Source organism: Octopus bimaculoides, chromosome 1 (assembly GCF_046866305.1).
Source record: "Octopus bimaculoides isolate indiv1 chromosome 1, ASM4686630v1, whole genome shotgun sequence".
NCBI classification, from domain to species: domain Eukaryota; kingdom Metazoa; phylum Mollusca; class Cephalopoda; order Octopoda; family Octopodidae; genus Octopus; species Octopus bimaculoides.
Window position 1 is genome coordinate 185,672,816 of NC_142928.1, and position 18,329 is coordinate 185,691,144.

The following is an 18,329-nucleotide window of genomic DNA, read 5'->3' on the forward strand; positions in this document are numbered from 1 at the left end:
CCAGTGCTATAGTAGAAGACACTTGCCCAAAGTACCACAACCCAAAACCAAGTGGTTGCAAAACAAACTTCTTCACCACACAGCCATGTGTTATAATGTTTTGGAACTTAGCTGCTTGTATCATAACATAATCAAGGTAAGAAGCTTGCTTCCCAACCACATGGTTCTGGGTTCAGTTCTACTGCATGGCACTTAGGGCAAGTGTCTTCTACTATAGCCTTGGGCCGGCCAAAGCCTTATGAGTGTATTTGGTAGATGGAAACTGAAAGAAGCCCATTGTATGTGTGTGTGTGTGCATGTATGTATCTGTGTGTGTGTGTGTGTGTCTTTGTATTTGTGTTTGTCCCCCGTCACCACTTCAGGACCGGTGTTGGTGTTGTTGTGTCCCTGTAACTTAGCAGTTTGGCAAAAGAGACCAATAGAATAAGCACCAGGCTTAAAGAATAAGTACTGGGGTCGATTCATTCAACTAAAAAGAAAATTCAAGGTGGTGCCCCAGCATGGCCACAGTCTAATCACTGAAACAAGTAAAAGATAAAAGATAATACAGGTAACAGTAGACATAATAATAGGATTGTAACATAATTAATGCAGTCAATAGAATAGATTAACTGTGTGATTGAACAGTTGTAGGGTTTGATAGCAGGGTAAGCTGTGACAGCCATTTTTATTTCTGAAGGTGACAACAGAATTCTGGAACTAGTGAGTCAAAAGATTTATAATTCGAGACTTGTACATCATTTATGAAGGTAAAATATGAAATATCAGTGAACAAAATCACAGTAAATAAAACTGGTCGTCCTTTCAGTCATTGATTGGTTGATGGTATTGTAGAGACAGTAACTTAACCCCCTCCGCTGTTCCTGGATTGTTTTCAGAAACAAGTGCCTAACCCCAAGTACACTTTCCCCTCTTCCATTCATGGATATGCCATGAAGGAAAGACAAGTCAATACACTCATAGCTTCAATGGAGTTGCAGGGGATGCCAGATATTGGTTAAATATAATCCCCACCCAAGCCAACATGGAAGGTGGATGTTAAACGATGATGATTTACCTTAGGGCCCCTACCACTGGATTTTCTGCAGCATTTCCTAAATTATCCCATTAGGCAGTAGGGGCAAACAAAAATTCATAAAGTGAAATTAAACAACAAGGAATGTTTGATAACCAATTTCAAAACTTACCCCTCATGGTTTGGTGATGGTGCCTTTGGATGAAGAATGATGCCTTTTTTATGATCCCAGTTGCCTAGTTCTTCAATACTTCCTGTTAAGCATACATGTTCGTCAGGCTGAGTTGTTAAACTCACCTCAAAGGTGAAATGGCGAGTTGTTTTGCAGCTCATCTTGGCTCAGACTGGCAACTGTTCACTTGTAAATGAAAAGAAGCCAAGTTATTTAACCTCAGATAAAAAGAAGACAGGTATTTTACAATGTTAATTTTGAGAGAGCTAAAATACAAAACTATAAAGATAAGAAAATAAAGTGCAATGTAAGATTAAACAATCTTATTTTTTTCAGTAATAAGACAGATATGAGACATTTGGCTACCTTTTAATCAGTGATTATCTGTTTTTGTTTTTGCTTATCAGTTACATTATCTATATGAATAGGTTATATCATTAGGAGAAAACAATCATTAAAATAATTATCAACAAGATAAACTATATTCAGTTATGAAAAGACTGTCTCCAGTCCCCAGGCCCATTAACCCTTTTGTTACCAACTCGGCTTAAACTGGCTCTGGCGTTGAGTACACATATCTTGTTTTCATAAGTTCTGAATTAAAATCTTCCACCAAACTTTAGTCACAATTTATGTTCCTAACACTAGCTTTATGATAACTAAGTTATTTTACTAAATCCTTTGTTATATTTAAAGTAATTGAAAGAAACACAGATCATCTCAAATGATGTTGGGGGGGGGGGGACAAACACAAACACACATACACATATATATATACATATATACGACGGGCTTCTTTCAGTTTCCGTCTACCAAATCCACTCACAAGGCTTTGGTCGGCCTGAGGCTATAGTAGAAGACACTTGCCCAAGGTGCCACACAGTGGGACTGAACCCGGAACCATGTGGTTGGTAAGCAAGCTACTTACCACATAGCCACTCCTCCACCTGCATTGGTGAAAAGCAAGAGAAATACTGAAAACGACTGCACCAAGAAGTTTGAAGAAAAGTAAAATCTTATCCTGGATTGCCATTAGACGAAAAAAAAAATGTATTAATTGTCAATTGATATTTGTTCAACTACATATTTGAATATACAGGGAGCAGCAGAAAGGTTGCCTCGATTTCAAAGCTTAATAAAACCCAACACATGAAGATGCATGAAAAAACCTTGTATTTCTATGGAGTTCATTAAATGCCATTTTTGTTTTCTGTTTCAGGTACAACCCACCATGGCCTGGAGTGAAGAGCATCGTTTTCCCTTGTATCTTCATGTGTTTGTTTTGTTATTAACTTTGAAACTGAGGCAATTTTTCTGTAGTTAAGTCAGTATAATATAAGTTAATAGAACATTAGCTACTATATATATATAACATAAGAATCTTTAATTAGAAATACATAAGTACTGAGGGAAAGACATTAGACTAAACGAATAATGTTATTTTAATATAATTCCAATCAATAATATGAGGTAGCTTCAAGAGTAGAACACCTGTATGCATCCATCTACGATGCTTTAGCTTCTCAACACCAGACATAAAGTCACCGACTGTGACACTATTCATTTGAGGGTGGGTAGCTTCTTTGCTTTGCAATTTAATTGGTGACCTTGCTGGTGTCAATGTCATGCCCCCCCCCCCCCCCAAAAAAAACCCAGTAGATCCTGTAAAGTGGTTGGCATTAATTAGGACAAATATCTAGCCATTGAAACCATGCTAAAGCAGACATTGCAGTTCAATGCAGTGTTCTATCCTGTTGGATCCTGTTGAACTGTCTAACCTATACCAGGAAGACTTTAACCCTTCAACATTCAGATTATTCAGTTTAATGTAATGCTTATTAAGTAACATCGTTTTGAATTGATCACACATTATCTCATAGCTTCAAGACTTCAATGATGTGATTGTTTATTTTAAAAATGACATTGTACGGTAGGTGTGAGAGGGCAGATCTGACCAGTTTGAAGATAAAAAAAGGTTGAATATTTTGGCAAGATATGGCTGGTTTAAATATTAAAGGGTTAAATGATGATTATGAAAAATTCCAGACATGTTTCGGTCTTATTGAATTTCCTCAGCAAAGCAATATAATTAATCATATTCGCTAAAATAAGATCATTAAACTCATGTTATCGTTCCCTTATCATGCAGTTGTTCTTGATTAGATTTTTCATACTCATTAACTTAGCAATTGTTTTTCTTGCATGGCATCTCTGAGTAATTAACCGTAGTAATATATTTTCATAAAATGTATCTAAATGTGCGTTTACATCCCCATAACTTAGCAGTTTGGCAAAAGCGAACAATAGAATAAGGATTAGGCTTAAGAAGCCCTGGGGTCGATTTGTTCAACTAAATCCCTCCAAAATAGTGCTCCAGCATGGCCGCAGTCAAATGACTGAAACAAGTAAAAGAATAAAAGAATAGTTTTACCTTTTTAATTATTATTATTTTTATTTTGGCCAGGCTCCAACCTGGGCCTTTTCAATGTTCCAATAATTAATTTGTTTTTTTTTTAACTAATTCTATCTTTTTTAGCTGAACTTCTTGTTCTTTAAACATGCTACAACCATGTTAACAACAAATACAAGTTTTCTTTAAAAACTTCAGATATAATTTTTTACATAACTAAAACAGAAAAAGCAGAGGAAAAAAAAAAAGCAAACTTCTTACCTGGGTACACCTTTCTCTCTGGAGATATCAATCTATGCATAGCAGATATGGTGTGTAGAAAATGAAAGTATGTGTATGTGCTATCAGGTTGATAATGTGTGACCGTAGTTGTGGTAACAGGCTGGTGGATATATATGGGGAATGTTCAATGTGTGGTCTCAATAGTTATTTACCTGGTGAAAAGAAGAACTCGTTATTAAGACAATTTTGAAACTATTTTCAGTAAGTAGAATAGTAATTTAATGGATGTTAAAATATCGGATCTTTTTTAAAACAGGGGCCACATTTTTCATTAATGTTTTACGTAGTGTTTTTGGTACGGAAAGACTTTCAAACTTCGTATACTTATCTATTTTGTGTTATAGAACAGAAAAATATTTTTGTATTCGAATTTATTTCATGTAAAAAATTGTCTTATTTCGATAATTTCAACCAATCACTGACAAGTATTCAGTTGTTTACATTTACTCCTTTGGCTGATTAAGCGATGTAAAGCGTATTTAATCTCCATACCTTCGTTTTATTTGCTTTAACCCTAACCCTAACCCTAACACTAGGGTTAGGGTTAATTGTTTCAGAATCGTTTGTTTATGTAGTCGGCACTTAATGTATATCGGCTGAATGGACGTCAGTGATTGGTTGAAATTACAGAAATACGACAACTTTAACACGGAATAATTTATGGATTTCTTTTTTTTTTAAGAAGACTAAGAGAAAAAGATGTTTTATATGACACATTCTACCAGTGTTCCAAGTTTCAAAGTGTTTCGTTAATGAAAAATGTGGCCCCCGTTTTTAAAAAAATCCAAAATATCTGCTAAATGTGGGAAGTAAATACTTGGTAAATTACTGGTATGTTAACAACATTGTTTCAACAATATACTGTAATACAGGATATTTCTATAGGCAGAGGTGCAGCTACAGGTGCAGGTGTGACTATAGGCATAGCTTTCGTTATGCTTCTCGTCACACAACATTGATTTAATGGAGAGAGTGGCATGAACATTTGATTATTATAAATAATTCAGGTCATTTGTCAAAAGTTGAATGCTCATTCATTGTCTTTGATGGGTAAGTTCAGCATGTATAAAAATATATATATCAAAATAAGCAACAAGGATATCCAGAGGTAATGCAGTACAATCGTTTCACGCAACTCCATTTAATCGAACAATGCAATCATTACATCATTTTAAAATGCAGAGTAATCTTCAGCTGCACAAAGACATAGAATTTAATTAAGCTGATGGGAAAGCAGTATGTTCTTTATCTATCTCCTTAACTTCTTGGAGATTTTAGGTAAAATTATACTAATGTGTCTATCTGTTTTAATTTAATTAAATTCTATGTCTTTGTGCAGCTGAAGATTGCTCTGCATTCAAAGTGATGTAACGATTGCATTGTTCAATTAAATGGAGTTGCGTGAAATGATCGTAGCGCATTACCTCTGGATATCCTTGTTGCTTATTTTGATTTTAATCACCTTATTTTGAAATTGTCTGGATAATACCGTACTAAATTCTGGTGCCTCAACTTAAGTACCATATTCATCTGAATCTATATATATATATATATCATCATCATCATCATCATCAACAACAACATTTAACATCTGTTTTCCATGCTAACATGGGTTGGATGACTTGACTGGACTTGGCAAGGCCAGAGACCACACCAAGTTCCACAGTTCTAGATCAACAAATGCCAAGTACAGAGGATTGTTCTTAGCTAAATACTTCTCTTGCAGTTGCCTGATTATGAATGTGACATCTGTGGTGCTTCACCCTGGGACAAAGCCGAACTGCATTTCATCTAGTTTAATTATGTTTCAACTTAAATGAGTTACAACTCTCTCTCTGCAACCTTCATCACTTGGTCCAGCAATTTGATGCCTCTAAAATCACTTCTATCTGAGGCATCTATCTCCTTTGCCCTTATAGCAGCTGACTGATGCTTCTACACCAGTAACCAGGGATTACACCCTCCTGAATAACCATATGTGTGACTAGACTGTGTCCAACTCTACCAGATATCTTAAGTATCTAGTAGTGATTCCTGATGGACCAGAGGCCTTTCCTGTCCTCCTATCTTTAGTTGTCTTATCTATCATGCTGATGTCAACTAGGATAGCTGTTGCCTCTGTTGGGTTCACACGAGGAAGACTCCCTTTTTCTCATTCATTCTCTAAATTTTATAGCTTTTCATAGCAGTTCTTCCACACCATTTTCTTTTCAGGATCACAAAGAGAAAGTGTATCATTATCTGTTCATACATGCATCTCTCCCACATCTTGATTCTCTCTTACACACTCTCTGGCAATCTGAAACACCTCCAGTCTCTGATCTTCACACTGTAAGACAGTGGCAAACTTCTTCCTTTCTGCTTCAGCCCTAGCTACATATACCAGACACCTAGCTTCTTTTTTAACTATGTGATATTATTCTTTGCTATCCTCATTCTTCCAGTCTTTCCAAGTCTGTCTCTTGTCTTTTATAGCCAATGACCACCATAGTTCAACCACCATGTTACCCTTGGTCTGATGGAAGCTTTGCTTCAACCACAGATTTGGTCTATCTCTCTCAGTAGATTGTCCAAGAACTTCCAGTTGTCTTCTATGTCATATGTCTCTATCTCTACCTCCTTCTCATCAAAGGCTTCGTTAAGGGTGACTCTAAATCTCTGCCCATTTGAAGGATTCTTGAGCTTCCATAGACTCCTTTTCCATAGTGGTTTGTGTCTCAGGATCTTTCAAGCCTTAAGCCTGAAGTCACTAACCACTAACCTATGTTGAGTTGTACATTCTTTATTGGGGAAAGACTTTGCATTCACAAGCATATGCCGTTCCCTGTTTCTGGTGAGGATATAGGGAATCTGGCCAGTGTAGCCACCAGATAGATAAGTGATCAGATGGCTGGCAGGTTTCCTGAAGTTGATGCTGCAAATCATTAAGCCATTTGCATCACAGAATTCCAAAAGCCTTGTTCCCTCCTCATTTCTGGAACCAAATTCGTAGTCTCCATGCATGAAAACCATCAGAGTGTTTTCCAACAAGGTCATTGAAGTCATCCAAGAATGTAAGCATCATATACAATAGCTGAACTGGAGTAGTACATACAAACACATCTGAAATTCAGTTGTTTAAATGCCCAAATGGTTCATTAAAAGTAGTTGATCGCTTTTGTTACTTGGGAGATGTAATTAGCAAGGGAGGTGGTTACTCTGAAGGTACAGGTATAGTAAGAACTGGTTGGAGAAAGTTCAGGGAGCTACTACCATTGCTAACAACGAAGACCTTTTCTCTATGAATGCAGGGCAGATTGTATGATGCTTGTGTTAGAACAGCAATGCTGCATGGTAGTGAAACATGGGCTTTGAACACAGAGGTCTTGAGAAGACTGGAAAGACATGAAACAAATAAGCTCCTTGGATGTGCAGTGTGAGTGTGCATAAAAGACTGAGCACAAATTTGCTGAGTGAAAAACTGGGTATAAGAGGAATCAGATGTTGTGTTCATGAAAGAAGACTGTGTTGGTATGGACATGAAGTGGTGCATATGGATGAGGACAGCTGTTTGCTGAATGTGGTTGGAACTTGTAGAAGAGGAAGAACCATAAACGCATGGGACAAAGTGGTGAAGGCTGACCTCAGGACTTTGAGCCTGATGGAGGAGATGACAAAGGACTGCGATCTCTGGCAATATGAGGTTCTTGAAAAGACTTGCCCTCTTCAGTGAAATTGAAAGTGAAAGCGAATTCTGGAAGTGCTATGTCTTGGGTTCTTTACCCATTACAGTGACTCTTTCCTCAGGCATTACACCTGCCTCCCCCCCCACTCACAGCTCCTATAGATGACCCAACCATATCATATCCCTCTCTTGTCCATCCTCTCCAGTGACTCTATCATCTTTACTACTCTTGATGCTTGCTGACTTAGAGAAAGCCTTTGACAGAGTCTCTTGCTCTGTGATCTGGTGGCTATTGAGGAAGCTATTAGTAGATGAATGGCTGGTGAGAGCTATACAAATCATGTAATGAAGGTGAGAGTTAACAACTAGTACAGCGACAAACTTAGTTTGCTGGTAGGAGTTCAACAGGGTTTGGCTCTCAGCTTCCTCTGATTTGTTACTGTCCTGCAGGTCATAACAGAGTCATTTAAAACTGGCTGCCTACGGGAACTGCTATATGCTGATAACCCACCCTTTGGGGTATATTTCCCAGATGATAGAAAGGTTCTATTTTCAGGCTACTTCTTGAAATTTAAGACCTCTGAATTCCAGATTTTGCTTCCATGTCTAGAAGTTTGCCAAATCTTCAACAGCTTTTGCTCTAAGATCTACATTAGCAGCACACAGAAGATTCCAGAGACAGCTGGTCTTAAATTCCTCTATTATGGCTTGGAGGACTATGATAAACAAACAAAGGTTTGAGAACTAAATTTTAGTAGATCCCCATCTGCATTTCAATTTATCACTGAACTCATTGCTAACTGCACCTCTGTACAACCCTCACAAACAATTCATCTAGCCCTAGCATCCTGTATGACCACGATCAGAAGTGTACAGTACTATTCCATCATATCACCTCCAATCTGGTTGCTATCTTGCACCAGCTACAGATCTTGTGCCAGTAGCATTCAACAGGTTGTCTCAAAGAAACACCCAGTTATTTGGTCATGTGTCAACTAGAACTGTGAGTCTGCAAACTGGTAACCTCTTTCTGCTTTCATATTTTCCTTTTCCAAACTGTTTTGTATCTCTGGGTCTCTCTCATTCTTCCCTCAAGTCGTTAATACCCTCCTGTATAGAGTGGAGGGAAAGATTTAGCAATCACAACTATCTGTTTATCTTGTTTCCTGTTGAGTGATAAAGTCTATCCAGATTGTGTGTTCGTCTGTTTGAGAGATAATTAGGTGGTTGGCTAATTTCCGGTAGTTAGTGTTATAAATCGTCAGATCAATTGCATCACAGAATTCCATGAGCCTTGTTCTTTCCCTATTACTTCATTCCTTATACCATAAACTTGTGTTAGTGTAACGGCAGAGACGCCTTCCTAGTATTGTTCAATACATCCATACGTCCATTCAAGCCACAACCATAATAATGGAGCTAAGGAGGAATAAACACAAACTCATGAACACACACGTGTGTGTGTGTGTATTTATAGATATATATATATATATATATATATATAATGAGAGGGAGAGAGTGTGTATATGTGTGAACTGTAAATATTTTTCTGATGAAATATTTTATCCGTTCTGAGATTGAAAAGATCCTTTCCTCTTATTGCATAATTACCAACATTGGATCTATTTTAAAACGGGGGCGCCAGTATTTTCTTAACGAAACACTTTGAAACTTGGGACACTGGTAGAATGTGTCATATAAAACATATTTTACTCTTAGTCTTCTTAACAAAAAAAAGGAATTCGCAAGTTATTCCATGTTAAAGTTGTCGTATTTCTGTAATTTCAACCAATCACCGACGTCTATTCAGCTCAATAGAGTTACTGCTGGGCGGTCATAAAAATGTTATTCCCTGTGACATATTTCATCCGGTTTAATCGTAATTTATACGCATATATGGTTTATGTAATAAATTACGCTGTGCGTATCTATGTGTGTAACAATTTTAAAGTTCGGATTCTAGAGTTAGGGTTTGTGTTAGGGTTACGGTTACGGTTAACAGTCTAGTTAGGGTTAGGGGATTAATACGATATACACCGTTACAGCGCTAACTGTTTTCAACCGAATAGACGTCAGTGATTAGTAGAAATTATCGAAATAAGACAATTTTTTACATGAAATAAATTCGAATACAAAAATATTTTTCTGTTCTATAACACAAAATAGATAAGTATACGAAGTTTGAAAGTCTTTCGGTACCAAAAACACTACATAAAACATAAATGAAAACTGGTGCCCCCGTTTTAAAATAGATCCCCAACATTTTCTCTTGCATTTACTTTGGCAGTCAATGTACTTGGATTGCGCACAAACGTACACGTAACCGACATAAACTGGTAATCATACTACCACCGCCGTCAGTACAACAACCACCACCACCACCACTACAATGACTACTATCGCCAGTGTGTCAACTACTTCGTCACTTTAACCCCCACCCTGCTCTCATTACTACCATCAACACAACTGCTCCCACCACCAATAGCTATTTCACCAGCTTATATCAAATGAACTATTAGTTATCTCCAGGTCGGCCAAAAATCCTGCAGACCTATGATCAAATATATTCTAGGCACGATTGACCATCCCCACTTTTTCTTTAAGAAATCATTGTATCTAAGTTCACTATTATCCAATGTGTTCTATTCGTCGTTGAATTGACTAGTGATATATATTTCTAGGAAACTGAGAAAATCTTGGTCATACGATCTTTATATTTCGAGAACGACGAGATTATGTAACTCTCTCTCTCCTAACTTAAACCAAAAACTTATACGATCAAAGACGAAGATAGACTGTTTTCCAACCCCACCAAGCATGCCATATCTAGGACATTATATAATGTATCTTTTCTTAAGAGACAGACCCTGTAGTGTATGATATGAGGACAAGATTCAGCTAGTATTTCCAGCAGATGTAGATCGACGACCTCAAAGTGGTTTCTTTGTTCCTCTCGTCACATGATTTTGTTTTGATAACAAGGTTATTACCTTCCTTCAACATAACAAGAATGAAATATCTGTTTTCCTGTTAATGCGAGTGTGTGTGCTTAACAACAGAATTTACAAGCAAACCTAATTATTAACCACTGCGCAGAAACTGTCACATCGGCTTCTTTCAAGTACACCCAAAGGTCCCAGGCATGTTGATAAGGATGGAAGGTTCATCTTCATTCTATATATAAAAATATCCTATCTGTCAGTGGACCATGATCATAGCCTCTGGCTTAAACCCATAAAAGAATGTCTATGTGTATACAGAATTGTAAAAATTACTGTGATTATGCATCGGTGAAGTAGTTCAAGTCTTAGGTCTGACCTGTTAAACCTGAGCTATGATCAATATGCTGGCAAATCAAAATAATGGCATTCCGTTTTATTCTCAGATAATGTGTCGTATTTGATTTAAGTCGGTAGGTATCAGATTTGGGAGAGATTTAGTTACAATTTCTAGGAGGAAAAGCGGCCATTTAAGGATTTCTCTTTTAAAAAAGTTATGGCTCTTGTGTCTCTGGCGAGATTAGAAATCATATCTTGCAGTATTTAGTTGTATTTTACGTTGAGTTCAAATTCCGTCGAGATCGATTTTGTTATTCAATTTCTAGGGTTGTGTGTAAAGGAGGAGGGGTAGACAATAAAGGAGCCTCTATGTAATTATTGACCTGCTAGAAATAGCAGCCAAATCTCTCTTAAATCATCACCCACTGGTACATTAGATAACGTAGTCTTAAATATCCCCCAAAATATGGGACGATCTGCTCAGTCAGTATTGACTTGGACAAACAACAACTTTTCGAGGTCGTTAAAAACCCAGCTTGATGTTTACATCTCTAGGTCAGCCTAACCGAGTAACTTAGAGGTGTTCCGGTCATGACCATCCTATCATTTTGTTGTTGTTTTTTTTGGCAGCTGCTTCTAGACTGACGAGAGCGGAAACTAGGACGATGAACTCAACATAGGTGATGAAAGAGAGATGAGTGACTATGCATGTTAGTGGCTGTCCTTGTTTAGAACGCCCACCTCTATTTCTCTTTATATTTTGCTTTTCTAGAGTCACCAGGGTAGCTATACAACTCACTCACACATATATAATTTTGCTTTTATGTCAAATATTAATAGAAACAAGTTAACGCTGAAATTAATAATTACTCGACTTTTTTTGTAGAGTACATCTACTATAATAATATTCATGTGTTTTTCTCCGTCGCAACATATGAATGAGAAAGGAAGGGGTGGTGGCAAACTGGTAGTGAGATGAGGAAAAAGTCAAACAGCGTTTCAACTCTCTGTGAGTATATGTGTGTGTATGTACAAGGGAGGTGTGTGTGTGTGTGCAATGGAAGTGGCATGGTGAACATTCAACGCTGAAAAGAAAAATCAAACAGCGTTTCAACTTTGTGTGAGTATATGTGTGTGTATGTACAAGGGAGGCATGTGAACGTGTGTGTGTGTGTGTGTGTGTGTGTGCAATCGAAGTGGGATGGTGAACATTCAACGCTGAAAAGAAAAATCAAACTGCGTTTCAACTGTGTGAGTGTATGTATGTATGTGTGTGCGTTTAAATGTGTAAACCAGCGTTCTTTCAGTAACAAATGATGATCAATGTCACATCTCAAAATACAACCACCAGATAACATTGACAACTGTATGAATTTGAATTACCAACCATATTCTATATTTTGTCCTTATTTATATATAAAATGCTACAATTAGCCGTCATTTGTTATGGCACGGGGACAGCTAGTGTTTAATAACGTTGTACAAGTGGAATGACAATAACTTTGAAGTTTTGGCTTGCGTCGTTATGTATATATTAGTGTAGTGCTTTAAATATATTTTTTTAACTACTGCCTTATTCCCTTCACTCATGCTTTTTCAATGCCCCTGGCTAAGTTCCAACACAATTAAATATACCACAAAAATTTGCCACCGACAGATTGATCACCATTAAAATACTAGACATACTTTCATTAATATAATTTGGAATTTAGAAATAATACATTTCTAAATCTCCCAGAGAGATTTATGCAGTAGTGGTACGATGAAGTAGCTGTATACTGTCAACTTAATGTGACAGTCCCCTAAAGGGAATGATACTACTATTGGTTAGACCTAGGAAGCTAAACAGCTTCCTGTCAGCCTTGACACATTTCCTGTGTCCTTATGTTTACAAGGGGGGGGGGGGGACATAAGGACACAGGAAATGTGTCAAGGCTGACAGGAAGCAGTGCAGCTTCCTAAGTCTAACCAACAGTAGTATTATTCCCTTCAGGGGACTGTCACATTAAGTTGACAGCATACAACTACTTTATAATTTGGAATGTTAAAACATTTCGACAAGATGGTCAAAATTAGAGCAATCAGAAGATATGTCTATTACCCTTTGACTGCTTCCTTTGTCCTCATCACTCATATGAAAAAAAATTTCTATCCAGTTTAAGAAGCACTGCACTTATATATGTCAGTAAGCAGTGAATATAACATATTTAAACTATCTTCACTTGAAGTAACAAATATTAAACTTTTGGAAAAAAAAAAAAAGAAACGACCACCCTGAAATATAAAAGCTTGCTTACCAACCACATAACTTAGCGGTTCGGCAAAAGAGACCGATAGAATAAGTACTAGGCTTCTAAAGAATAAGTCCTGGGGTCGATTTGCTCGACTAAAGGCGGTGCTCCAGCATGGCCACAGTCAAAATACTGAAACAAGTAAAAGAGTATTGAGGAAGAGAAAAAGTAGAAACGGAACAAGAAAAAAGATGAAAGGAAGAAGACAGGGGTCAGGGTGAAAGTGTATGGCCAAATGGTTAGGGTATTTGGCTCATAAACATAAGGTCATGAGTTCGATTTTCAGCAGTGTGTTGTGTTCTTCAGCAAAACACTTTATTTTACATTATTTCACACCACTCAGCTGGCAAAAGTGAGTTGTACATTAATCCCTTGCCATATTGCGGTCCACCTATTGCGCACTCAGTGCATCACGGTCCACCTATCGCACACTCAGTACACTACGATCCGCCTATTGCACACTCAGTACACTACGATCCGCCTATCGCATGCTCAGTACATTATGGTCCACCTATCACGCACTCAGTGCATCACGGTCCACCTATCGCACACCTATTGAGCAAAAACACCTAAAGCTCCACGAGGCTCCGGCAGGGGGTGGTGACGACCCCTATTGTACTCTTTCACCCCAACTTTCTCTCACCCTTTCTTCCTGTTTCTGTAATGCTGCGATGGACTGGCGTCCCGCCCAGCTGGGGGGGGGGGGAACACATACGCCATAGAAACCGGGAAACCGGGCCCATGAGCCTGGCTAGGCTTTAAAAAGGGCACATAAATAAAAAAAAAAGTAAATAAAAGTAAGTATTTTACCTGGCATGCTAATGACTCCTGTCAGCTCACCACCTTTGCATATGTGTCATGATTACCAAAGGAAATCAATAATGACAAACATCTAATGTGATCACCTCAACTGCTATAATCAATTACACAAATACAGTATAACTGAATGCTGTCAGGCGCTGGAGTGGCTGTGTGGTTAAGCAGTTTGCTTCCCAACCACATGGTTCCAGGTTCAGTCTCAGTGTGTTGCATCTTGGGCAAATGTCTTTTACTAGAAGTTTGCCATTCCAAGCCAGCCAATGCCTTGTGAATAGATTTGGGAGATGGAAACTGAAAGAAGTCCAGTGTGTGTGAGTGTGTGTATCCTTGTGTTTGTTTCTCCCTGCTACCCCCACTGCTTGACATTCAATTTTGGTTTGTTTACATCTCTGTAACTTAGCAATTTGGAAAAAAGAAACTGATAGGATAAGTAGCAGACTTTAAAAACAAAAAAAAGTAGGCATTCGAGTCAATTAGTTTGACTAAATAAATTCTTCAAGGTGGTGCTCCAGTATGGCCACATTTCAATGACTGAAATAAGTACAAGATATAGACAAAATGGTTTCCACTAATAGCCTTTGTTCCTTACAGATGGATTGTCTTGTATCCCCTCCACAATAAAACCATTCCCAGTTCATTCGTCTCTAGGAATGATAGCAAAAAGGGGCTGATTGCTACCTAGCTCAGATACTAGGAAACCCCAAAATGGCAGAAATTCAAAAGATAGTGCTCATGGGAACTGCCCATATCTTATGTAAAATACTGTCCATGTAATCTCAAATTTTAGAACAAACTCATAATTTCCGTGTTTTCTTAAACAATACTTTGTGCAAAACCAAATATATGACGCCCTAGGCATAACACCAACATGAACTTCTAACTTGTCTCTTGACGTCTCTGGGTGCGACTTGGAGCCAACTTGTACAAATAAAAAGTAAAAGTCAAATATATAATAACAAATAATAAATAATAATAATAATAATAATAATAATAATAATAATAATAATACCACAGATTTGCTTGTCATTTGTTTGACCTTTGCCAGTTGAGCATGTCCCTTTGTGGCTGACGATATGTGCATCTCTGATCACGAGCAGAAGTAGTGGAGGCGCATCATAGCTATGTTTTGAAAGGAATTTTGGCGATTTGGATAATTCATCTCTGTAAACATGGGTGTTTCGTTCAACATCTTTAGACAAGACTTATTCAGGGACCATTTGAGCCTGATGAGCTACTTGACCTGAAGAAAGTTCTAACTGGACCCCCACCTACAAGGCCATGCACTGTTAATGTTGATATGAGATCACAATTTTGGGCACATAGGGTTGTGATGCATGTGCCTAGTGCACTCTTATCAGACGGGTAGTCATGATGGAGAAACTGGGCTTCGTATATTTTACCCGTGTCACTTTGATGGTATGCACAGTAATCTCAATAATAATAATAATCATCATCATCATCATCATTTAACGTCTGCCTTCCATGCTAGCATGGGTTGGACGATTTGACTGAGGACTGGTGAACCAGATGGCTACACCAGGCTCCAATCTGATTTGGCAGAATCCTTTCTACTTTAGGCATAAAGCCTGGATTTTGTGGGGATGGGGACAGTCGATCACATCGACCCCAGTACTCAACTGGTACATAATTTATCAACCCCCAAAAGGATGAAAGGCAAAGTTGACCTCAGCGGAACTTGAACTCAGACCATAGCAACAAGTGAAATACTGTTAAGCATTTCATCCAGTGCGCTCATGATTCTGCCACCTCACCGATCCTTTCAACTATAGGCACAAGGTCTGAAATTTGGAAGAAGAAGAAGTCAGTTGATTATATCAACTCCAGTATGCAACTGGTATTTATTTCATCAAACTAGAAAGGAATAAAAAGCAAAGTCAGCTTCGGTGGAATTTGAACTCAGAACTTAAAGACAGATGAAATGCCGCTAAGCATTTTGTCCGGTGTGCTAACAAATTTATATAAGGTGTCCAAATAACCCTTTCGTCATCACCATTTTACGTCTCTATTTTTTTCCATGTCTGCATCTTCTACCATGTTTGTGTGGTTCAGCTTCCCGAGATTATCTTCCACCATTTCCTCTGTCATCCTCTTCCAAAGGTGTCTACCTTTTGCTTTGCTGACCATCACATGGTCAGTCTTTTCTCTTGCAAACCATATCTGATTCCTCTTACACACTGTTCTTCTCTGACTCATTTGTGATCAGTCTCTGAAGAAACCCCAGCACATAACTGAAACTAGAACCAGATAATCCCTCTTTTCCTGCCTACGTAGACAGTGCTGGTTAAAATTAACAGACAGAGTGTGCAGTACAATATAGCATTATAAAAATTAACACACTCACACTATTATAGATATAGAGAGAAAGGAGGGAGGAAAAGAGAATAGTGTGTGTGTATCTATCTATCTGTGTGTGTGTGTGTGTGTGTGTGTCTCTCTCTCTCTTTTAAATTTGTTAACGGGAAACGCCATCTGATGATGCTGGCTGGGGAACCAGTAGGTGTGGCATATATATATATCACATCTACATACTCCGTATATGTAGATACATACATTGTAATATACAGATTCTATGTGCATACGTACTAGCACACAAACACACACACCAAATAATTACATAAGCAAGCGTACAAATACAAGCATGTGTGTGTGTATGTGTGTAATTTCAAAATGTCAGAAAAATGGAAATGGACAACATAAAAAGGAAATAAAAACTGAATGAAGAATTAAGGTATATTAATCACGGATATACATATTACTCATGAATATTTAATAGGAACATGTAGTTTAATAAATTCCACTGCCACAAACTTGGCTTGTGCTAAAGCAGTATTATTCAAGTTTTGTATTAAAATGTCATTTCTATTCTATCAACTTGAAGAAATTAGGAAAGTAAAAGTAAACGAAATAATTTTTATGCTCAATGCTATTAATCTGTCTTAAACCTTTTGAAACCAACCCGCCTGAGACAGACCTTGGTTCGATGATACAGTCAAATGCATAGCAGACTTTAAAATAAGATATACAAACATACATTTAATATTTATATATATATATATATATATATATATAAAGATCACACAAAAAATACAATATATATTTGTGTATATGTGCATTATAAAGATCACAAATTAATACACCGGCATCTCAAAGGTAGACTCATCTTGTTATGGTGTTTCATCAGTGTGGACACTTGTACGATGTCAAAACGGGTTACATAATTAAAAACTGCACAATGCATGTCTACTGAATACTAGACTAAATATTATTTCTATGCATCAAATATAATCGAAACATCACCACATTATTTTGCTTCCAGGAAAAAAAAACCTTTCAAAATTACGATGTCTATTTACCTTTGAGATGTGTGTGTGTGTGTATGATGCAGTTAAATATGTCCGGTCATAGAGTGACCAATGGTTTTCTCTCTCTCTCTCTATACACACACACACACACACACATATATATATAAACAAAATTAAGGGATCAGCAACAGGTTGCTTCACCACATACCGAAGTTGCTGATCCCTTAATTTTGTTTATAAATGTATAAGAACTTTTAAATAAGTTCCACACCGATAATGGTGCTTACATACCGAAGGGCTTGGTAAAAATTATTAATTATTAATTTATTAATAAATTGATAATCCTTTACCCTTTTAATTGTAAAAATTATATATATATATATATATATATATATATATATATATATATATATATATACATACATACATACATTCATATTTTAAGCACTATTTTCCTGTTTATACATGTTTGTGTGTAAAACTACAAACATAAAAAAAAACCACTGCATGCATATATTTTATAGAAACTGTCAACATGTAACCCGCCAACGGGTTGTAATGTAAAACCACTGTGAAGATTAATTTATCTAACATTGATAATGATAGAAGACAAATTTAACCTCATCTCAAATTTTACCGCATTGCCGATAGTAAACAACAATAATGTTAATAACAGTTGAATTATTATAAATCAATTCATAACATGCAATGATATTCCAAATTATAATACTTACTTTTATAGTTCTCTTGATGAATTTCATTAAATAAATTCATTGAAGTTATCAAAATAAGGCAATGTTAGTGATATTTGTTTCCGTTATCTTCAGTGACGTTTGAGAGATAAAAAAAAAGCTCACAGGTTTGAATAATGAACATCTCACCGGTTAAATAATGCCTCTTTCTTTTTTGTTTGTGAGTGTTTTCAATGCTATAAAAATATAGTAGTCATGTTTTCTATGTGTACCGCGATGAGAAGTCTCTCAATCGTAAACAGTCACAACAATTCTCCGTCCACACGCACCTGCCAACTGTCCCTTCATCTGAACTTATGTAACAGTAACGACTTAATTACTTC

General features: G+C 37.1%; 1 protein-coding gene across 3 annotated transcripts in view; it reads right to left on the bottom strand.

Annotated features, from left to right (window-relative positions):
- The window catches only part of LOC106879322 (glycerophosphocholine phosphodiesterase GPCPD1), a 55,023-nt gene extending 36,711 nt beyond the window's left edge, over nt 1–18,312 (bottom strand). For 2 of the 3 annotated variants that reach the window (XM_014928828.3, XM_052973215.2), the window contains exons 1-3: nt 17,989–18,312; nt 3,859–4,031; nt 1,188–1,373 (exon numbers count right to left, since the gene is read on the bottom strand). In XM_014928828.3, coding sequence (XP_014784314.1) covers nt 1,188–1,348 — 161 coding nt within the window. In that variant the 5' untranslated portion in view covers nt 1,349–1,373; nt 3,859–4,031; nt 17,989–18,312. The remainder of the gene's footprint in view (nt 1–1,187; nt 1,374–3,858; nt 4,032–17,988) is intronic. The other variant, XM_052973210.2, reaches the window with a different exon arrangement.
- Between the last annotated feature and the right edge of the window lie 17 nt (nt 18,313–18,329).